The sequence below is a fragment of the Entelurus aequoreus genome, linkage group LG12, assembly GCF_033978785.1.
Source record: "Entelurus aequoreus isolate RoL-2023_Sb linkage group LG12, RoL_Eaeq_v1.1, whole genome shotgun sequence".
Lineage (NCBI taxonomy): Eukaryota > Metazoa > Chordata > Actinopteri > Syngnathiformes > Syngnathidae > Entelurus > Entelurus aequoreus.
In genome coordinates, this window is record NC_084742.1 from 50,796,639 (window position 1) to 50,819,499 (window position 22,861).

Sequence of the window (22,861 nt, forward strand, 5' to 3'; positions counted from 1 at the left end):
AAAAAGCAAGCTGTAGTGCACAGATGTCAAACTCAAGGCCCGGGGGCCAAATCTGGCCCGCCACAATATTTTATGTGGCCCAAAAAAGCCTGAAAATAATATGCATTAATAAAATGCTTAATCTTTTTTTTTTAACTAAATATATTTGTTCTTTCCCTTTTGACATTAAAAATCATGTACTGCATGCAATTGCATATCTTTTAAAATTCAATGTCAAAATCAAGATATTACATTATCATGTATTACAAAAATATTTTTTGTTAAAATAAAGATATATACTGTACTTAAATATCTGCATGACTTATGATTTTAAAACAAATTATCAAACAAATTGTACACTGTAAAATTGACAATAGATTTTTCCATATACAGTAAGACACTAAAACGTAAAAAAAAATAACAAAAAAGACATTAAAACAAGATTTTACGGTAGAGAAAAAAAATACCGGCCGCTCTGTTGCTTGAATTTTACCGCTAAATACAGTGGTATTGTTTCTCCATTCCTTTCTATTTATTCAATTTTTTTATATGCTGTAAAAAAACAAAAAAACACTGCTTTTACTGTAAAATTTTGGTCACTGAGCTGCCAGTTTTTGAAGTAAAAAAAAAAAAAAATTGCAGCTTATGTAAAAAAATATACTATTAATGTATCATATATATTCATATATTACTCACTGGCCCTCTGAGGGCAACCATAACTGCGATGTGGCCCTCAATGAAAACGAGTTTTGACACCCCTGCTGTGGTGCCTCTCACTACTCAGTCTCACGTTGGTTCAGAGTTTTTCCACAATATGTGCAGATTTCGTAAGGAATGAGTTTGTGCAATGCTGAAACACGGAGCCCATTGTGGTACACCTTGCCAATAGATTGCTATATCTCTTGCAGGAAAGAAAAGACTGAAAAGTAGCTTGCTATTTATTCTGTATAAGAAAATCAAACAATGCACACAAAAGATCTTTAATCTACAACAAAACTCAACAAGAAGCTTCAAGTAAGGTCCAAACCCACAGTATACTGTTTATACGTACAATGTACAGCATTTTCTTCATTATTATTATTATTCTAAGGGGTTCAGTGATACAATGTAATAAATCATTTCATATCCACATGAGCACTGTACATAAAATGCATGTTCTTAATCCTGGACTCTATTGGGAAGAATAAAGCAATAAGGATTAATGAACAGTTGTATTTATTTACAGCAATCTTAGTTAAAAAAAAATATATATATATATATATATTTATTAGGGGTGTGGGGAAAAATCTATTCGAATTCGAATCGCGATTCTCACGTTGTGCGATTCAGAATCGATTCTCATTTTTAAAAAATCAAATTTTTTTTACATTTTTTTTAAATTAATCAATCCAACAAAACAATAACTGCAATAAGAACTGCAATAAACAGAGCAATTGAGAGGAGACACAAACACGACACAGAACAAACCAAAAGTAGTGAAACAAAAATGAATATTATCAACAACAGTATCAATATTAGTTACAATTTCAACATAGCAGTGATTAAAAATCCCTCATTGACATTATCATTAGACATTCATAAAAAATAAAAAAAAGAACAATAGTGTCACAGTGGCTTACACTTGCATCGCATCTCATAAGCTTGACAACACACTGTGTCCAATATTTTCACAAAGATAAAATAAGTCATATTTTTGGTTCATTTAATAGTTAAAACAAATTTACATTATTGCAATCAGTTGATAAAACATTGTCCTTTACAATTATAAAAGCTTTTTACAAAAATCTACTACTCTGCTTGCATGTCAGCAGACTGGGGTAGATCCTGCTGAAATCCTATGTATTGAATGAATAGAGAATCGTTCTGAATCGGGAAAAAAATTGTTTTTGAATCGAGAATCGTGTTGAATTGAAAAAAAAAAATCGATATTGAATCGAATCGTGGGACACCCAAAGATTCGCAGCCCTAATATTTATTAATATTGTGTCTTGAAAAGTAATTCAGGGAAACAAAAGGACATTGTTTTTGGCACTGTTTGGGTATATCATCAGTTTTCTCCCTCGAACAAATACAGTACGGTTATTATTTAAAAGAAAATGCGCAATATGAGGAATAATGTTGTGATGTTTGGGGAAAACAAGTGTGTGTTCGTAGTATTGCTGTAACACACTATTCAAACAAGTCGAGATTAAAAAATCCAAAAGTGGGTAAAAAAAAAAAAGATCCTTTGTTGCACACTGACCGACCGCTGTAAGGTGACACCCAATAACTCGGACTGCTAGAACATTCCACTGGACAAAGATTATCAATGGAAGCATTGTTGGCGTTTCTGGAAAACGCAATTGTGCCATCAAAAAAAAAAAAAAAATACATGAATGCATTACAGATCGCTTTTTCCAAACGTAAACTATTATACTCTAATAGTGGCCCCTTTGATTGACTCAACAGCAGAAACTACCAGACATTATTTAAATATCATTTTTAAATATTGATACAACATATTTAAAACACACAAATATCAACTTAAAATGATATAAATGGACACACCTTCTCATTCTTTATTTTCATGACTATTTACATTGTAGATTGTCCAAATAGATTTCTTCATAATAGTCACCCTTTGCTCCGATGACTTTTTCACACACTCTTGGCATTCTCTCGATGAACTTCAAGAGGTAGTCACCTGAAATGGTAGTCAATTCACAGGTGTGCTTGAAGCTCCTCGAGTGTGCAAAGCAGCAATCAGAGCAGAGGGTGGCTATTTTGAAGAAACTAGAATATAAAACATGTTTTCAATTATTTCATTTGATAGTTTTGATGCCTTCAGTGACAATCTACAATGTAAATAGTCATGAAAATAAAGAAAACGCATTGAATGAGGAGAAGGTGTGTCCAAACTTTTGGCATGTACTGTATATCATAATAAATTGGTATTTGTGACGGGTGGCGTTTGACATACCTCTTCCAAACCCTTCTGCTAGCTTGACATTGACATTTCCCTTCAATTTCGGATCAGTATTTGCAATAAATTGACTATTCTTCATTTGTAATTCAGCTTAACTGTAATCCAGGTGGAGGTTTATGTCTGACATACTTCATGTCAAAAGTGCATAGGGATTCACTCTCACTCACTTCATGGTAATGAAAGACGGTCGACAGAAGAGTTGGAATCGAAGTCACGGTCGAGCCTTCAGTAACTACATCATCCACACCGTTTGCCTGTTTTCATTCCATTAACGAAGATTTGAGGTCGGATCGTACCATAGAAAGACTCTAAAACCTGGTGCTTCCGTAGCCACACGCTGCCATCTTGCACACATGGTTAGGTCGTATACTGTATGCAGTACATTTCATCATATACAAATCCCAAAACCAGTGAAGTTGGCACGTTGTGTAAATGGTAAATAAAAACAGAATATAATGATTTGCTAATCCTTTTCAACCTATATTCAATTGAATAGACTGCAGTGTTTCCCACACATTCATTTATTTGTGGCGGCCCGCCACGAAAGAATTACGTCCGCCACAAATTTAAAAAAAAAAAATATATATATATATATATTTTTTTTTTTTTTTTTTGTCCTGTCCAGCTTCTCAGGCAAATCATATAGTTGATGTAGATGCCCATATAGGCTGTTCAGATTTACTTTACAAAAGAGAAGTGTAGGATACTTCTCTTGTTGCCTTATTTGTATTTGACCACTACTGTTTTCTGTTTATTTGTTACTGACTGTGGCAGGACACCTCTGCCTCTGTTTCACTTTATGTTGCTGGTAAATAATATGGTTGTAGTAGTAGGCTAAAGTTAAATTATTTAGTATGCACTAATTAAAGGGGCAGAGCTTTAAGAGACATTTTAGCTTTTATATTTTATAAGATATATTTTTTGTAAGAACCACAATTAATAAATATATTTCAGTGAATAACTTATTGTTCAAATCTGTATATAAATATGTACATAAAGTGTTGTAATTATATTGTAAAATGGATGGATGGATGGACGTTTAAAACAAAACTGTTATTAATTAGTAAGTATACATTTTTTGAGCCTTTTTAGACAAAATCATATAATTGTAATAAATTATGCAAATTACTCGATGATGTCATGGTGACCACGCCCATAGCCACGCCCCCACCACCACAGGTATCTTGGCAGTTTATGGGAAGCACTAGACAAGATACTTAACGTTCGAACTGGAAAACGTTATTTTTTGCAACTATTAGCTCATTTGGAATTTGACGCCTGCAACGTGTTTAAAAAAAGCTGGCACAAGTGGCAAAAAAAGACTGAGAAAGTTGAGGAATGCTCATCAAATGCTTATTTGGAACATCCCACAGGTGAACAGGCTAATTGGGAACAGGTGGGTGCCATCATTGGGTATAAAAGCAGCTTCCGTGAAATGCTCAGTCATTCACAAACAAGGATGGGGCGAGGGTCACCACTTTGTGAACAAATGCGTGAGCAAATCGTTGAACAGTTAAAGAACAACATTTCTCAACCAGCTATTGCAAGGAATTTAGGGATTTCACCATCTACGGTCCGTAATATCATCAAAAGGTTCAGAGAATCTGGAGAAATCACTGCACGTAAGCAATGATATTACGGACCTTCGATCCCTCAGGCGGTACTGCATCAAAAAGCGACATCAGTGTGTAAAGGATATCACCACATGGGCTCAGGAACACTTCAGAAAACCATTGTCAGTAATTACAGTTGGTCGCTACATCTGTATGTGCAAGTTAAAATTCTACTATGCAAAGCCAAAGCCATTTATCAACAACACCCAGAAACGCCCCCGGCTTCCGAGCTCATCCAAGATGGACTGATGCAAAAAAAAAATAATGTTTCTCATTTCGAACATTAAATATGTTGTCTTTGCAGTCTATTCAATTGAATATAAGTTGAAAAGGATTTGCAAATCATTGTATTCTGTTTTTATTTACAATTTACACAACGTGCCAACTTCACTGGTTTTGGGTTTTGTACTACTATCATGTACAGCATCTATAAATTACTGGCTTAGCGTAGTAAAAATGCAGCAAATCCTCAATCAGGAATATGTATTGTAATAATTTAACATCATTGCAATTGCAACAAATAAATACATTGCATTTTTACAAGTTAGTTAAGAAATGTAAAATTACTTGTATGTTTTATTTCATATAATGTTCAGATTGATGTGGTAATGATGTAAAATGGCCTAATTACTCAACTGCAGAGCGTACTTACTGGAGGTCATGTTTTATAGCATTCTCGGAAAAAAAACATTTTACCATTATTGTTTTGTTTGTTTTTGTACATTTTAAAGCAATTTTCATAAAAAATACAAAAACACAACAGGCACTTTCAAAAACAAATACAAAGCGTACCTTTTGCGATAAATAAACTGTTGAAAATTATGTAAAAAGTACCATGAACACCACACTATTACAACAGAACCTATGATGTCGGTAATCTTGGTTGTATGGCTGTCATCACACATTTCCTTTCCAGTGCAACTGTTCAGTAGTGCCGTATACAATAAATGAAAAATATTTAAAAAAAATTAAAAAATTCAGGGCCCCACTGAAACAATAACATTGATTCTAAATAAACAACAAACGCCATAATTTTACATGGTCAACATGTTATAGTGAGTATAAAGTCGTAATGTAACGAGAAAAAGTTTACAATTAAATCTCATTTTACAGATTGCTATTTTTGTAATACTGACTTTATTCGGATAACCTGACTACTTGAGATGGTGGTTATAATATTGTTATCGTAACAACATCACTTTATTTGACAAACTTTTATAATAATAATAATAAATAATAAATTCTAATAATATAATAATAATAAAAAATATTTAACCCCATGTTGTCATTTTATGCCTTTTTCGTAGATGATGTCTATAACATACTATATATATTTTTTTGTCATTTTTTAAAAATGTTTTACTTTATTCTCACATTATCATTTGCTTTTTACAGTCCTATATGTATTTATAATGACAAACAATGGTACCTTAGAGGTGTAACGGAACATTTACCGTATTTTCCGGCCTATAAGGCGCACTTAAAATCATTTTTTTCTTCTTCTCAAAACTAGACAGTGCGCCTTATAACCCGGTGCGCCTAATGTACGGAATAATTCTGGCTTTGCTTACCGACCTCGAAGCAATTTCTTTTTGGTACCTGGTGTAATGATAAGTGTGACCAGTAGATGACAGTCACACATAAGAGATATGTGTAGACTGCAATATGACTCAAGTAAACAACACCAAAATTGTACATGTTATAATACAATACAATAATACAACATTACACACGGAGCTCAAAACTCTAGCAAAATGTTTTAGTACGACTTTGGTAAGCTATGAAACCGCACCGCTTGATGGATTGTCGCCGCATTAAACATACGAGTATTATTATCGTGTGTGTATAAGGGAAGACATATTATCTGGCGTTTTGTTTTGCAAAATTATGCAAAAGCAACTTTTCTTACCATCTGGTACCTGCTGATCCGTATTTGGGATCTGCATAAGTCCTGAAAATGTTTTGAATGTTTGAAAGATGTTTGTAACATTAAGACTTAATTCTTGCAATGTTGCAACTTTTAATTTTCTTGACATTCTGATATAATCTCATAACTTTGCAACCGTGTGTTGTGATATTTTGACATTATTTCCGTAAGGTTATGACTTTACGTCTCGAAATATTACGAGTTTCACAGCAGTTTCACTTTTTCTCATAACATTACGACTTTTTTCTCATGATACTTTGACTTTTTTGTTATGTTACAACTTTTTTCTCCGAATACCGCAAGCACTAATTTGGTAATTGTGTGACTTTGTGGAGGTTCTGCTGTAATAATGTACTTGATGTAAAGGCTTAGGATGTCAAATAATACCAGTAGTGTGCAATAACAATAATAACGTTCAGTATTATTACTGACATCCCGTCTTGTTAGCATCCCAAAAGGACAAGAATGATGCTAAGTGAACAATTACAATGTGGTAGTGCAAAATAGGGTTTTGTTTTGGCTCAAACCGGTTCAAACTTTCGTCTTTTAGTCTTTACCGGTCCAAAATCCGTCTGGTTTTGGTGGTCTGTTAATCGACTCCTGTCCCAGTCCCGCACCACCTCATCACCTATTGTTCTCCCCCCAGACACCCTGGAGGAGTTTGGTTTCATTACAAATCCTGGAGCTTGCTGTCCTTGAGTTCGCGGGAACTGTTTGGCGTCCAGCACGTCCTTGTACTGGATCTCGGGTCGGATCATCCTCAGACACGCCGTCCTTGTGGCGTTGTTCAGACCCGGTTGCAGCTCGTAGCCCAGAATTTTCACTAATCCACTTTGGAACGGTCGTATTGTTTTATCCCGGATGCGGTGAGCCTCCACGGGCTTACCTCCGTCCCTGAGGCAAACTCGTGCGAGCGCTTCTCGCCGCATCTGGAGGAGACCCACTTCCTGCTCCATGCGTGACTTACCAAACTTGTCCACGTCCTCCCAGAAGGTTCGGTTAAAGGCGTCGTATAAAAACCAGTCTAAGGCATTCCATTGGCGAAGCTTGACCCGCTGATCCTCTGTTAGAACTGGATTGCTTTGGGAACGTCCACGACCGCCGCCTTGTCCGCCAGCGCCTCTGATCTTCCCCACCCAGGTTTCACTAATCCCGACGCCGACACCAGGCTTCTGCTGCCTAGCGTTAAGGCTAAATGAGACGACGGCGTCCAGTGGCCAGCAGAGGGCGTGTCTGAGGAGGATCATGGACTGGTCAAAAAATTCCGACATCAGGACGAGCTTGAAGTTGTGGCGGATTAATGCCTCGCCGCGACGTGCCAAGCTAACAGAAAAATTTGCGTTGTGGTCCATCCCGAAGTCGAACCACAGCAAGTTGCGGGCGTAGTGGTTGTTCCGAGCACGCGGGTCATAGTATTTCCAAGGATCGTCAGCAAAATCGCCCAAGGTTTTGGCTTTCCGGAATGCAGGAGCGACTTCTTTGTAGTAAGCGAAGGATGATTCCGCCATGGCGACGGGATCCCGAATGATGGAGAAGTAGAAGGTATCTGCAGGCATGACCTTTTCCACCTGGAAGACAAAACGAGGACAACAAGCAAAGTCACTTTGAGGTGAAGGTGGCCTCTCTTGCCTGGTGGCACGTGTTTTTGTGTACCAGAAGAGCTGAAAATGTGAATTCAAACAATCGAGGCATGGCAGAGTTATTTATAAAACAATGTTGTCTTGTTCCAAACAAACCATTTTAGATTTGCAACATGTGACGTCAACAGACTCGATCTACGTTCCCATCCTCACCTATGGTCATGAGCTTTGGGTTATGACCGAAAGGACAAGATCCCAGGTACAAGCTGTTGACATGTTTCTCCATATACTGGGTTAACGCATGCACAGTGTTTGTGGGCGGGAAGAGGAGATCGAGTGTTTCCGGTTTTACCTCTGTGCGTCAGTTGATTAAAAGTTGTGAACCGGAATAGACGTCGTGTTTATTCTCCCTCATTTAACATTGGTAGCAGAGGATGGTTGAGGATGGCTGCAAACTATAAAATACAGCCGAGGTTTGACGAGTCCAAGCCATACGAGTGCTGGAAAAATGAAGTTAACATTTGGACGCGGGTTACAGTGTCAGGCTTGTCCCTGACAGTTTGGTCAAGTTTTTGTTTTTTCTCTGTTTGTTTTATTTCCTGTCAGCACTCTTATTTTGGTTCAGTTTCCTGTCTGTCTCTCTGAGTGCTGTCCCCTCAGCTGTGGCTGATTGGCACCGGGCCACACCTGGAGCCAATCAGCCAGCTACTATTTAAACCTGCTTTGTCCTCCACTCGGTGCTGGATTATTGTAGCTTCTACCTGTCACCACTACCTGTCATTATACTTGTTGTTGTAGCTCTGTCTACTTTTGTCCACTCTGCTCATGTCATAGTTCCTTCGTGTCACAGTAAGTGTTTTTGTTTCTTGTCGACAGTTAGCCTTTGTGCTATTTTAGTTCATAGCCAAGTTTGTTCTCCGCCTTGTGCACGCCTTTAGTTTGTACCCTTTTGTTTGTTTTTTTGCTATAGTGTTTAATTAAATCATGTTTTCCTGTTCAATGGCTGCCACCATCTCTGCATCTTGGGGTTCACCACCCACAGACTCTGACATACAGAACTCGATAAGAAAAAGCAAGCCCTGGCTGTGGCTTTGGGACTTGAAGGAAGAGCCAAAGAAATCGCAATGGAGATATCTGCGGAGGAGTTGGACAATGACAACAGTATGACGGCATTATTTGCAAAACTGGATGACATTTTCCTGAAAGAGGAAAAGGATCGCGCATACGAAGCGTACACATACTTCGACCGCATCACCAAAAATAGTTCTGTTTCAATGGTGGACTATATTATTGACTTTGAACAGCGCTACAACCGGATCAAAAGGTACAATATGACACTCCCTGATGCGGTGTTAGCCTTTACACTTCTTGACACAGCCTGCCTCGATGAGAAAGACAGGCAGCTAGCACTGACGGCTAACACCGAGCTAAGCTTGTCGTCAATGAAGTCAGCTCTCAAACGGATATTTGGAGGTAAAACAACGGGCTCGTCAAGCGAGATACAACTGAACCAGGACGCAGCTTTCCTCACAGAACAGCCACAATGGAGAGGAAGACGGAACACACCGTTTCAACGTGGACAACAAAGATCGGTGACGTCGTTACCGGGTACAAACCCACTGGATAAGTACGGTAAACGATCACGTTGTGCCGTGTGTCAAAGCACATGCCACTGGGCGAAGGACTGCCCGCACAAGAAGCATGAACATGTAAAATTGACTGACAATGATCATTTGGATGAAGTTAATATCACGCTGTTAACAAATGATCCCCAGTCTAAAGCTTAGATTTTTATGACTGAAGCTGCAGGCTCAGCAATCATAGACACCGCCTGCACCCGCACAGTGTGTGGAGAAAAGTGGCTGGAAAGTTATGTAGATAATCTCAATGAAAAGCAGGTAAATAAGCTCAGAAGTACAGAAAGGTCTAGCAACAGACAGTTTCGTTTTGGAGTTGGAAATATGATTCATTCCACCAGAAAAGTGTGTCTACCTGCTAAAATAGGATGGACAAAGTGTAACATTGAGACAGAAGTTGTCAAAGTCAATATTCCACTCCTGCTGAGTAAAACATCATTAAAAAAGGCAGGAACTACATTGGACATGGAAAATGACAGGGCAGTGATGTTTAAGCAGCAGATACCTCTTCAGTTTACCAGCTCAGGACACTACTGTGTTGACATAAGAGACAATGATGACATGGAATGTCAAATTCAAGATTTATTTGCTGAAGATGAAGTCCTGATCGTAACAGAAAATATGCCCACAATCGAGAAGAACAAGGTCCTTCTCAAACTTCACAAAATTTGGCCATGCATCAGCAGATCGCCTGCATGAGCTAATTCAAAGTTCAGAGAACAAAGACAGGGACTGTCTCACTATTTTGCAACAAATAGTGGATGAATGTGACACGTGCCAAAGATATAGCAAGCCAAAGCCAGCTGTGGGTTTGCCTCTAGCTTCGGAATATAATGAAACGGTGGCGGTGGACCTGCACGAGCTGGAGTCAGGCATTTGGTGTTTACACATAATGGACCATTTCACACGTTGGCTGGAAATATTGTGAAAACCAAGAAATCTTCTGTAATTGTCAACTCTTTCATCCACACATGGATAAGTGTCCATGGTCCTCCCAAAAGGCTCTTCAGTGACAACGGAGGAGAATTTAACAATGAAGAGTTCAGGGACATGGCAGAAAACTTCAATATCGAGATCAAGACAACCGCAGGATACAGTCCATGGAGCAATGGACTGTTGGAACGTCATAATCAGACGCTCACAAACATCGTCCAGAAAGTTAAACGGGAAAAGGATTGTGACTGGTGCACTGCCTTGGACTGGGCCTTAAAGACCTACTGAAACCCACTACTACCGACCACGCAGTCTGATAGTTTATATAGCAATGATGAAATCTTAACATTGCAACACATGCCAATACGGCCGGGTTAACTTATAAAGTGCAATTTTAAATTTCCCGGGGAACTTCCGGTTGAAAACGTCTATGTATGATGACGTTTGCGCGTGACGTCAATGGTTGAAACAAAAGTATTCGGACACATTTTATCTCAATACAAACAGCTCTGTTTTCATCACAAAATTCCACAGTATTCTGGACATCTGTGTTGGTGAATCTTTTGCAATTTTTTTAATGAACAATGGAGACTGCAAAGAAGAAAGCTGTAGGTGGGATCGGTGTATTAGCGGCTGGCTGAAGCAACACAACCAGGAGGACTTTGAGCTGGATAGCAGACGCGCTATCCGACGCTAGCCGCCGACCGCATAGATGATCGGGTGAAGTCCTTCGTCGCGCCGTCGATCGCTGGAACGCAGGTGAGCACGGGTGTTGATGAGCAGATGAGGGCTGGCGTAGGTGGAGCGCTAATGTTTTTATCATAGCTCTGACGAGGTCCCGTAGCTAAGTTAGCTTCAATGGCGTCGTTAGCAACAGCATTGCTAGGCTTCGACAGGCGGCACAGCATTAACCGTGTAGTTACAGGTCCAGTGTTTGGTTCGGTGTCTCCTGGTAGTACCGTAATTTCCGGACTATAAGCCGCTACTTTTTCCCCTCGTTCAGGTCCCTGCGGCTTATACAACGGTGCGGCTTATTACGGCCTGTTCTTCTCCGACACCGACGAAGAGGATTTCGGTGGTTTTAGTACGCAGGAGGAAGACGATGACACAATGATTAAAGACTGACTTTTCATATACCGGTAGGCTGGTTATTTTGATAACGTACAGGCAAGCACTTTGTATTACTTTGCACCGTTGTAATATTTGTACTCTGCACGAATGCTGTTCGCCATGTCAAAGATGTGAAAGTTTGATTGAATGATTGAAAGATTTATTGTTAATAAATGGGACACTTTGCGTTCCCAAACAGTCATCTCTGTCCCGACAATCGCCTCCGTGGTAGCAGGGACCCCTATATACTACAGTAATTACACATCAAAACCCTGCGGCTTATAGTCGGGTGCGGCTTATATATGGAGCAATCTGTATTTTCCCCTAAATTTAGCTGGTGCGGCTTATAGTCAGGTGCGGCTTATAGTCCGGAAATTACGGTAGTATTGTTGATCTTCTGTCTATCCTTCCAGTCAGGGGCTTATTTCTTTTGTTTCTATCTGCATTTAAGCACGATGCTATCACGTTAGCTACGTAACTAAAGTGCTTCACCGATGTATTGTCGTGGAGATAAAAGTCACTGTGAATGTCCATTTTGCGTTCTCATTTACAAGAGGATATAGTATCCGAGGTGGTTTAAAATACAAATCCGTGATCCACAATAGAAAAAGGAGAAAGTGTGGAATCCAATGAGCCCTTTGACCTAAGTTATGGTCAGAGCGAAAAAAGATACGTCCTGCACTGCACTCTAGTCCTTCACTCTCACGTTCCTCATCCACAAATCTTTCATCCTCGCTCAAATTAATGGGGTAATCGTCGCTTTCTCGGTCCGAATCGCTCTCGCTGCTGGTGTAAACAATGGGGAAATGGGAGGAGCCCTTCAACCTGCGACGTCACGCTACTTCCGGTACAGGCAAGGCTTTTTTTATCAGCGACCAAAAGTTGCGAACTTTATCATCGATGTTCTCTACTAAATGCTTTCAGCAAAAATATGGCAATATCGCGAAATGATCAAGTATGACACAGAATGTATCAGCTATCCCCGTTTAAATAAAACAAAAAAAATTCAGTAGGCCTTTACTGGCTAAGAACTGCATGCACAGTGTACATGGTTATAGTCCACATCAACTGGTATTTGGTCAAAATCCTAACCTTCCCAATGTATTGGTAAATAAGCTGCCCGCACTAGAGGGCACTACAGTGAGCACAAGAGTAGGAGAACACATATCAGCTTTGCATGCCTCAAGGAAGGCTTTCACTGAAGTTGAATGTTCAGAGAGAATAAGAAGGGCATTAAGAAAACAGCTTAGAGACACGGATGAAAAATATGAGACAGGAGAAAAGGTTTAATATAAACGAGGAGATTGGAAGGGACCAGGAGTGGTGATTGGTCAAGATGGAACCGTTGTGTTTGTAAGACATGGAGGTATTCTAGTTAGAGTTCATCACCCACGACTTAATAAGTTGCACACACAGATTAATGACAGGAAAATTACACAAAGTAATGTTCACACTGAAACAGGATGTGAAAAACATGAAGAGAACATAACCAATGATAGTGACACAGATGTTTTACACAGAGCATCATGTAGCTCAGATAATGAACAAAACACAGCCGGTGAAAATGAACATGACAGTGATGGAGAGGGAAACATGAGTGAAGGTGTCATTCAAACAAATGCACCTCAAATGAATCACAGTGCCTGTGATAATCCTGTCCCTGCTTCTAATGTGTAGCTGAAAACAGGACGGATTGTAACTTTCATGAAAAGAGATACAAGTGTAACATGTAAGGCTAAAGTACTCAGTAGAGCAGGTAAAGCCACGGGAATCTATAAAAACTGCTTTAATGTGCAGCATATTGAGCCTGATGGCAGTACTGGACTAAAAGAGGCTGTTGACATGTCATGTGTACAACATCTTAACACTGAGTCAGCTGTCAGGGAAGCTGATGTACTCATAACAAAAGAGATATCATTTGATGCAGCCAAACAGGCAGAGATAGAAAGCTGGAAAAACAATAATGTTTTTGAAGAGACTGAAAATACAGGCCAAAAGTGTATCTCCACTAGGTGGGTCTGTAGTCTCAAAGAAAGTGACACTGGTATTGTACCCAAGGCCAGACTTGTGGCAAGGGGTTTTGAAGAACTTAATTTAAAAAATCTACAAAAAGATTCACCAACATGTGCTTCTGAATCTCTAAGGCTATTGCTCAGTGCAATTTGTCAAAATCATTGGAAAGTCCATTCTATGGACATCAAGTCTGCCTTTTTACAGGGTATGGAGTTGTCGAGAGACATTTATGTCAATCCTCCCCCAGAAGCTGACTGTATGGGGGTTTTTTGGACACTGAAGAAGTGTGTGTATGGCCTTGCTGATGCATCTCTCTATTGGTACAACAAGGTGAAGGGAATCATGCTGAGCACAGGTGGTAAAGTGTCACAGGTAGACCCAGCAGCATTTTATTGGCTGGATGATGAAAACACAGTGACGGGTGTACTCGCATGTCATGTAGATCAGTGGTCCCCAACCACCGCGGACCGATTGGTGTGCCCGCGCAAGAAATTAAAAAATAAATAAATAAATATATGAATATTTTTTTAATTAAATCAACATAAAAAACACAATATATACATTATATATCAACATAGATCAATACAGTCTGCAGGGATACAGTCCGTAAGCACACATGATTGTATTTCTTTATGAAAAAAAATTAAAAACATTTTTTTAGAAAGACATCCGTCTGGTTTTAGGATGAACCATAGTACCGAGACAGCTCTTGAAAGATGTTAAATGACATCAGGTGGAATTTAGATAATAAAATGCAAGAGGAAGAAGTACGCTTGCAAGTCATCAGAGAGGGTGTTGAGCATGGTTAGAAAGATAGTGACAGAGAATAGAACGAGGATGGACATTTCTACCCTAAACTCACTCCTTTCCTGCAAATTAAATTTCACAGATGCTGCCCACACCTATGCTCCTTCAAAGGCTGTGCTACTGGCTGCAAAGCATTGCACTTTCAAATACAACAATGAGTAGAGGAGTGTTATGTGTGTGTATATGTGTAAATAAATGAACACTGAAATGAATTTATTTTATATATATATATACATATATATATATATATATATATATATATATATATATATATATATATATATATATATATATATATATATATATACACACACACATACAGCTAGAATTCCCTGAAAGTCAAGTACAAGTGCTACAAGTCAAGAAAGTCAGAACCTGGTTCCAGCAGAACCCTGCTCTGGTTCTGCTGGATCTAAGCGCTGCTTTTGATACACTAGACCAGGGGTAGGGAACCTATGGCTCTCAAGCCTGATGTGGCTCTTTTGATGACTGCATCTGGCTCTCAGATAAATCATAGACTTAGACTTTCTTTTATTGTCATTCAAATTTGAACTTTACAGTAAAGATAAGAACACAATTTTGTTGCATTAGCTCATGGTAGTGCAGGATAAAAGAGCAATAAGGTGCAGATATAAATAAATAGATTACTGTACAGATAAATGTATTGCACTTTTGCATATGCATCCACATTTATGGATGTATGTTATATTGTCTTTATATTCCAGCGAGTTAATCCATTTTGGGGGGGAATTGAGGGGATTATTTTAATGCGTTCAAGAGTCTTACGGCCTGAGGGAAGTAGCTGACATTGCTTAACACGATAAGCAATGAATAATTCCGCTGGTAATCACAGTGTTAAAAATAACGTTCAAAATATAAAACCGCACCTGTTCAAGAAGTCGCATAAATGGTAAGAAGTATTTTTATTTATTATTGGTTAGCTTCAGAAAAACAATGTTATTAAAAAGAATAAGAGACTTATTATACTCTAAAAATGTTAGTCTTACTTAAAAATGCACGCATTTAGTTGTATTCAGTGTTAAAAAATATTATATGGCTCTCACGGAAATACATTTTAAAATATTTGGCTTTCATGGCTCTCTCAGCCAAAAAGGTTCCCGACCCCTGCACTAGAACATCACATTTTATTAAATAGTCTAAGACACCTGGTGGGCCTCTCTGGTACTGTTTTTAACTGGTCCTGCTCTTATCTCACAGACAGATGTTTTCATCTAAGTATGGATTCAGGTTCCTCAGAAACCCATGAAATAAGATGTGGGGTTCCCCAAGGCTCAATTTTAGGCCCCATTCTTTTTCATCTTTATATGCTGCCTCTTGGAGACACACAGGACCAACAGATGTACTTTTTAATTGCATTGTAGACACGTCATGGATGGCAGTGAATTTCCTGCAGCTCAACCAGGACAGAGGTTTTAGTTATAGGCCCTGAAGACCAGAGGGAGAAACCTTTACCAAAATGACAAGATTTTAAACCAACACAGTCTATTAAAAAACTGGCTGTGATTTTTGACTCACAGCTGACTTTTAGCCCACATATTACAAAAATGGGTTTTTATCATCTTAAGAAAATAGCCGCAGTCCGCCCGTTTCTCTATCAGGCCAACACGGAAGTGATAATGCATGCTTTTATTTCCTGTCCTTTAGACTATGGTAATGCCCTGCTTTAAAGTTGCTCCCCGTCCGCCTCAGGGTCGATTTTAAAGCTCTATTATTAGTTTTTAAATGTCTTAATGGCCTTGTGCCGTCTTACTTATCTGACCTGCTTTTACCGGATCAACCCTCGTGGTTCCTGAGGTCCTTTGGCACTGGCCTTTTTAGCTTTACCAAATACCAGAACAAAGACCCGCTGTGAAGTGGCATTTAGCCACCGTGGCCCCCACCTGTGGAACATGGCATTTAGCCACTATGGCCCCCACCTGTGGAACATGGCATTTAGCCACTATGGCCCCCACCTGTGGAACATGGCATTTAGCCACTATGGCCCCCACCTGTGGAACAGCCTGCCCGAGAGACTCAGGACTGCAGAGACCCTTGACTTTAAAAAAAAAAAGGCTAAAGACACACTTTTTAATCAAACCTTTTACTGATCATCTTAAATTCGTATGTTTTGTAATATTTTATTGTTGTTTTCTATGTTAATTATTAATATTACTACTACTATTCTCTCAATGTTATGTTTTTATTCATTTATTAATGTGATATTTATATTATTTGTATTTCATTTTTACATATATTTGATCATAAGTTTTATACTATTTTTTAAATGGCGATAATGATAGTTATTCTCCGGTGTGGACGCCTCAAAGGTGGTGGTTTTTCGGCCTGGTTAATACAGTTTATGTTGGCACCGGGTTTTGGTTTCACGAGTATGAAGCGTTCAGAGAAAAAAGGTAGCACTTTTGTACAAACAAGGGGTAATTTTACAAAATCTAACAACACCAAAGGGGACCTATGATGATTCTAATCCACATTTGACAAACGTCGTTGTGGTCTCGATAATATGTATTATTTTCCTTAAATCTTGCTACGAAGTCAAATTTTTTTTAACCTTTTTTCTGAGTCTGTCTGCAAACAGCTCATTTATGGAGGCATTCCCTTCGGATGCAATGAAACCCTTCACGCCCCACCATCCCCAAAAGTATCAGAATTTATATTTTGAAATGTACTGATAATATATATCCTGAAGACCAACGTTGCCGCTATTTTTTTTCATACATGGTCGAAAATAAACTTCAGAAGATTCACTGGTCACAACATCGGCTACATCTGCACACTCTCAGGGATCAATTCACATTAAAAAAAATCTGCTTGTCCCAGCATTTATTCAACTGCAAGTCACACGTCTATGTTATCACATCCCATGATTAGATGAAAACAAACAACATAGTCTCATGTAAAAACAGGGTTTGCCAGTTTCAACAAGTCATACTTAAGACATTTTAAAACCATAATGAATATAATTGAAGACCATTTCACATCCATACGGACAAAAAAGTACAAAGACATAAGCTAAATAAATACACCAGAAGACTCTCTACTGTAAACTAATTGAAAAAAAATCCTAACAACCATTTTTCAGATTTGCCATGTACGTAAGTGTTTTCTTGCAAAAGGTGCAGTGAGCTTCTTCTCAAATGTTTTCATGGAACAACAAGCAGAACGTCAGCAATGGTAGAGAAACGCACAACAATGTATTGTCTGTGAAAGGGACTGTTAGCATAGGTTAATCTTGCACCGTTTTTCCAGCTGTCAGAATGTAGCAAACAGATGAAAACATCTGCAGTACTACTACTGTATCTGCACCAAGTTGTGAAAAACAGAGTGCAGATGCTGGAGCGATTGTCTTTTTTTTTTCTTCTTACTGGCATTTATTGAGGGCCAACGCCACCCTTTCCTCTCATTTATCTCTCCTGCTTGCTTCTTTGTCTTAACTTTCTTGTTGCCTCTTTTTGCACTGCTCTCCAAATCTAAACATTGGAACTCATTAACTGGCCTCACAACGAAATTGACATGTTTGACAGGTTTGGGGGAACCTGCCTGTCTGGACGAAGCGGTTGTTGGTGGGCACACGAGTCACGACGGACTCTTGGGAGGAGAAGGAATGCCGCGTGCCTGGCGACCCTTTCAGTCGAGGACCACCTATTCGAAATTATGACAACAGGACATCTGCTGATTGGAGTAAGCGTTGCCCTGGTTTGTCGACAAATTGGAAGATGTGGGCAGTCTTCAAAGTACCCTAAAGCTGCCACAAATGATTGGAGGATGCGGGCAGAACTGTGGACACTGTTGTGATTTGGATAACATCGGATCGCTGCCCTGCAGGATAAATTTGAGGACCAGTAATAGACAATTAAGAGTGAAAAGCAAATTTTATTTTCACTCGCATACAAAAACATTCTAACTTGGATTGTTTCCCTGGCTTCAAGACTCTCCCAAAGGACAGTGCGGCGAAGACACAACAAACTCCCTTCTTGTCTCTCATGTACACACACATGTTGTCGTTGACTATGGACTGACTGGCGGCTGCAAGAACACCTAGGCTGTGGAACAGAGACACGGTGCAGGCTTACACACACACATGCATCAACGAAACATATACGCCACACATACATTCCCCACACCCCATCCATCGCCCTTGACGCAAATCCTTTAGGGGTGATGGACAGCTGGGCAGCGCCTGAAGAGCTGCAGTCTGCCACCGTAGCCCCCACTCCCTCCCTTCTGTTACAAGTCTCCAGTTGTATGTTGTAATATGTATATGTGCTTTGCTATGGAGTTGTTTTCCCACTCCAGACTGGGCCCCCTTAGGAGCCCAGTCTAGATTGTATTTTTTTACTCATCCTCCCCCAGCGTTTACCTTTTTACCATCTTTTACGGGGCGCCTTGTGGCGACCCATCAGCGTTCCTGTTCTGTAACCCTGTCACTGTTTGTTTGTCTAATCTTGAACGTGTTTGTGCTGAAAACAAAGTGTTGTTGTACTTGTGCAATGACAATAAAGACCATACCACCATACCAAAAGAAAGAAGGCGGTGATGGCTTGCAAGTCGCAAACATAATTTGGATGTGAATAAAGTGCATTCACATTTGCTCATATCATTTTGTATTTACTGTGTGAATAAATGTTTTCTGTTTTTTGATACTAATAAACAAGGACTAGTTTTGAATTTAAGCATGACAAATTGACATTCACAAATCTTCCTTGCTTTCCTCACCCAACCATAAACTGAGTGTAGACACTGAACAGAACCTAAATAGCTTTTAATGTCACTTGCTGTATAAATCTGAAGAAAAGATTAGGCATGAGAAGCTGACCTGAAATTATTGGAATAAATAATGGAAATCATATAAGAGAATTGGGTTTTTTATATAGTTTTATTCTTGTGAGTACACTACTAGCACAGAGAAATGAGTGTGTACTTACTGTACAATTTACAGGTACTAGTATAGTATCGCGGTACTAATTAATCAAAAACAGTACTATAGTCTGTTTGAAAAGTACAGGTTCCCCATATTTTTTGTTTTTGAACGGGCCTGACGGCGCGTCGTAACGTTGTGACATTGCTGGATTTACGAGCAGAGGAGCATGTTCAGCAGCGCACAATCACACAGTACTTACAAGCAGACACGGTGTGTAGACAGAAAAGGGAGAATGGACACATTTTGGCTTAAAAACCAATGATAAAGGTGAAGTTATAACACTGAAATGCCCTCAGGAAGAGGTGCTTTAAGACATGGCTAGCTAGCTAGCAGCTAACATCTATCCGCAGTCAGCAGTGTTTTAGCTACTTGTAAATCACTAATCCTCGCCTCCATGGCGACAAATAAAGTATGTTTCTTAAAAGTATCATCCCTGCAGGACGAGGAATAGCTAAACATGCTTCAAGACACACCGTAGCTCACCGGCGTCACCACTGATGACGCCGTGCCTGAATGTAAACAAATGCCATGGGTGGATCTACACCTAACATCCAATGTAATGATATCAAGTACAGGAGCGTATCTAGTCAATACTACTATGATTACATCAATATTTTTTATCGTCACAAAATCTTTTTTCCTTTTTTTAAAATTCATATTATGTTGAAAAACTCAGGAAATATGTCCCTGGACACATGAGGACTTTGAATAGGACGAATGTATGATCTTGTAACTACTTGGTATTGGATCGATACCTAAATTTGTGGTATCATCCAAAACTAATGTAAAGTATCCAAACAACAGAAGAATAAGTGATTATTACATTTTAACAGAAGTGTAGATAAAACATGTTAAACAGTAGGTAAGCAGATATTAACAGTAAATGAACAAGTAGATTCATAATTCATTTTTACAGCTTGTCCTTCATTATGTTGACAAAATAAAAGAATGTGAAATGACACGTTACTGCATACGTCAGCAGACAAATTAGGAGCATTTGTTTGCTTACTTACTACTAAGACAAGTTGTGTAGTATGTTCACTATTTTATTTAAGGCCAAACTTGTTCTTCGATTGCAATAAGAAACATATGTTTAATGTAACGTACATTTTTTTGTTAAAATAAAGCCAATAATGCCATTTTATGTGGCCCCCTTTATTTAGAAAAGTATCTAAAAGTATCGAAATACATTTTGATACCGGTTTGTATGTCTATATATATATACACTACTAAGGCTGAAACGACGCGTCGACATAGTCGACGTCATCGATTACGTAAATACGTCGACGCCGTTTTTGTGCGTCGACGCGTCGCATATTTACGTCACACTACCGTCATGGCAGAGCGCAAAGCAGAAGAGCGGTGCGAGCGAGGGGAAAAAAGCACGCCAAAAGTGTGGCAGTATTTCAATAAACGGCCTAATAATGTTGTTGTATGCACACTGTGTCGAGCGGAAATGGCCTATTACGTCACACTACCGTCATTGCGGAGCGCAAAGCAGAAGAGCGGTGCGAGCGAGGGGCAACAAGCACGCCAAAAGTCGTCAAAAGTGTGGGAGTATTCCAAAAAACGGCCTAATAATGTTGTTGTATGCACAGTGTCGAGCGGAAATGGTCTGTCATAGCAGCACAACGGTACGGGGGCTTCGGTTCGGTTCGGAGGTGTACCGAACGAGTTTCCACACGGACATATTAAAGACCTACTGAAACCCACTACTACCGACCACGCAGTCTGATAGTTTATATATCAATGATGAAATCTTAACATTATAACACATGCCAATACGGCCGGGTTAACTTATAAAGTGACATTTTAAATTTGCCGCTAAACTTCCGGTTCGAAACGCCTCTGAGGATGACGTATGCGCGTGACGTAGCCCGGGGAACACGGGTATGCCTTCCACATTGAAGCCAATACGAAAAAGCTCTGTTTTCATTTCATAATTCCACAGTATTCTGGACATCGGTGTTCGTGAATCTGTTGCAATTATGTTCATTGCATTATGGAGAAAGAAGCTGAGCAAGCAAAGAAGAAAGTTGTCGGTGCGAAACGGACGTATTTTTCGAACGAAGTCAGCAACAACAGTACACAGCCGGCGCGTCTTTGTTTACATTCCCGAAAGATGCAGTCAAGATGGAAGAACTCGGATAACAGAGACTCTAACCAGGAGGACTTTTGACTTCGATACACAGACGCCTGTAGAGAACTGGGACAACACAGACTCTTACCAGGATTACTTTGATTTGGATGACAAAGACGCAGACGTGCTACCGTGAGTATGCAGCTTTGGCTTCTAAACATTTGATCGCTTGACCGTATGTGCGCAACTTTTTTTTGCGTATGTACGTAACTTTTTTAAAATATATAAGCTTCATGAACCTTGGGTTAGGTGAACGGTCTTTTGGGCTGAGTGATTGTGTGTGTTGATCAGGTGTTTGAATTGTATTGGCGTGTTCTATGGAGCTAGGAGCTAGCATAGGAGCTAGGAGTTAGCATAACAAAGACGTAGGTGTTTTTATGCAGGATTAATTTGTGTCATATTAAATATAAGCCTGGTTGTGTTGTGGCTAATAGAGTAAATATATGTCTTGTGTTTATTTACTGTTTTAGTCATTCCCAGCTGAATACCAGGTACCGTGAGTATGCAGCCTTGGCTGCTAAACATTTGATAGCTTGACCGTATGTGCGCGTCACATACGTAACTTTTTAAAAATATATAAGCTTTATGAACCTTGGGTTAGGTGAACGGTCTTTTGGGCTGAGTGATTGTGTGTGTTGATCAGGTGTTTGAATTGTATTGGCGTGTTCTATGGAGCTAGGAGCTAGCAGAGGAGCTAGGAGCTAGCATAACAAACACGTAGGTGTTTTTATGCAGGATTAATTTGTGCCATATTAAATATAAGCCTGGTTGTGTTGTGGCTAATAGAGTATATATATGTCTTGTGTTTATTTACTGTTGTAGTCATTCCCAGCTGAATATCAGGTCACCCCCGGCTCTCACAGCATCTTCCCTATCTGAATAGCTTCAACTCCCCACTAGTCCTTCACTTGCACTTTACTCATCCACAAATCTTTCATCCTCGCTCAAATTAATGGGGAAATTGTCGCTTTCTCGGTCCGAATCTCTCTCACTTCATGCGGCCATCATTGTAAACAATAGGGAACTTCGCGTATATGTTCAATTGACTACGTCACGCTACTTCCGGTAGGGGCAAGCCTTTTTTTTATCAGATACCGAAAGTTGCGATCTTTATCGTCGTTGTTCTATACTAAATCCTTTCCGCAAAAATATGGCAATATCGCGAAATGATCAAGTATGACACACAGAATAGATCTGCTATCCCCGTTTAAATTAAAA

The 22,861-nt window shown here is 39.3% G+C and overlaps 1 protein-coding gene across 3 annotated transcripts in view; it reads right to left on the minus strand.

Annotated features, from left to right (window-relative positions):
- Positions 1–764: 764 nt before the first annotated feature.
- gal3st4 (galactose-3-O-sulfotransferase 4) overlaps positions 765–22,861 on the minus strand; it is a 112,466-nt gene continuing 90,369 nt past the window's right edge. For all 3 annotated transcript variants that reach the window (XM_062066205.1, XM_062066203.1, XM_062066206.1), the window contains exon 4: positions 765–8,052. In XM_062066205.1, the coding sequence (XP_061922189.1) occupies positions 7,006–8,052 (1,047 nt within the window). In that variant the 3' untranslated portion in view covers positions 765–7,005. The remainder of the gene's footprint in view (positions 8,053–22,861) is intronic.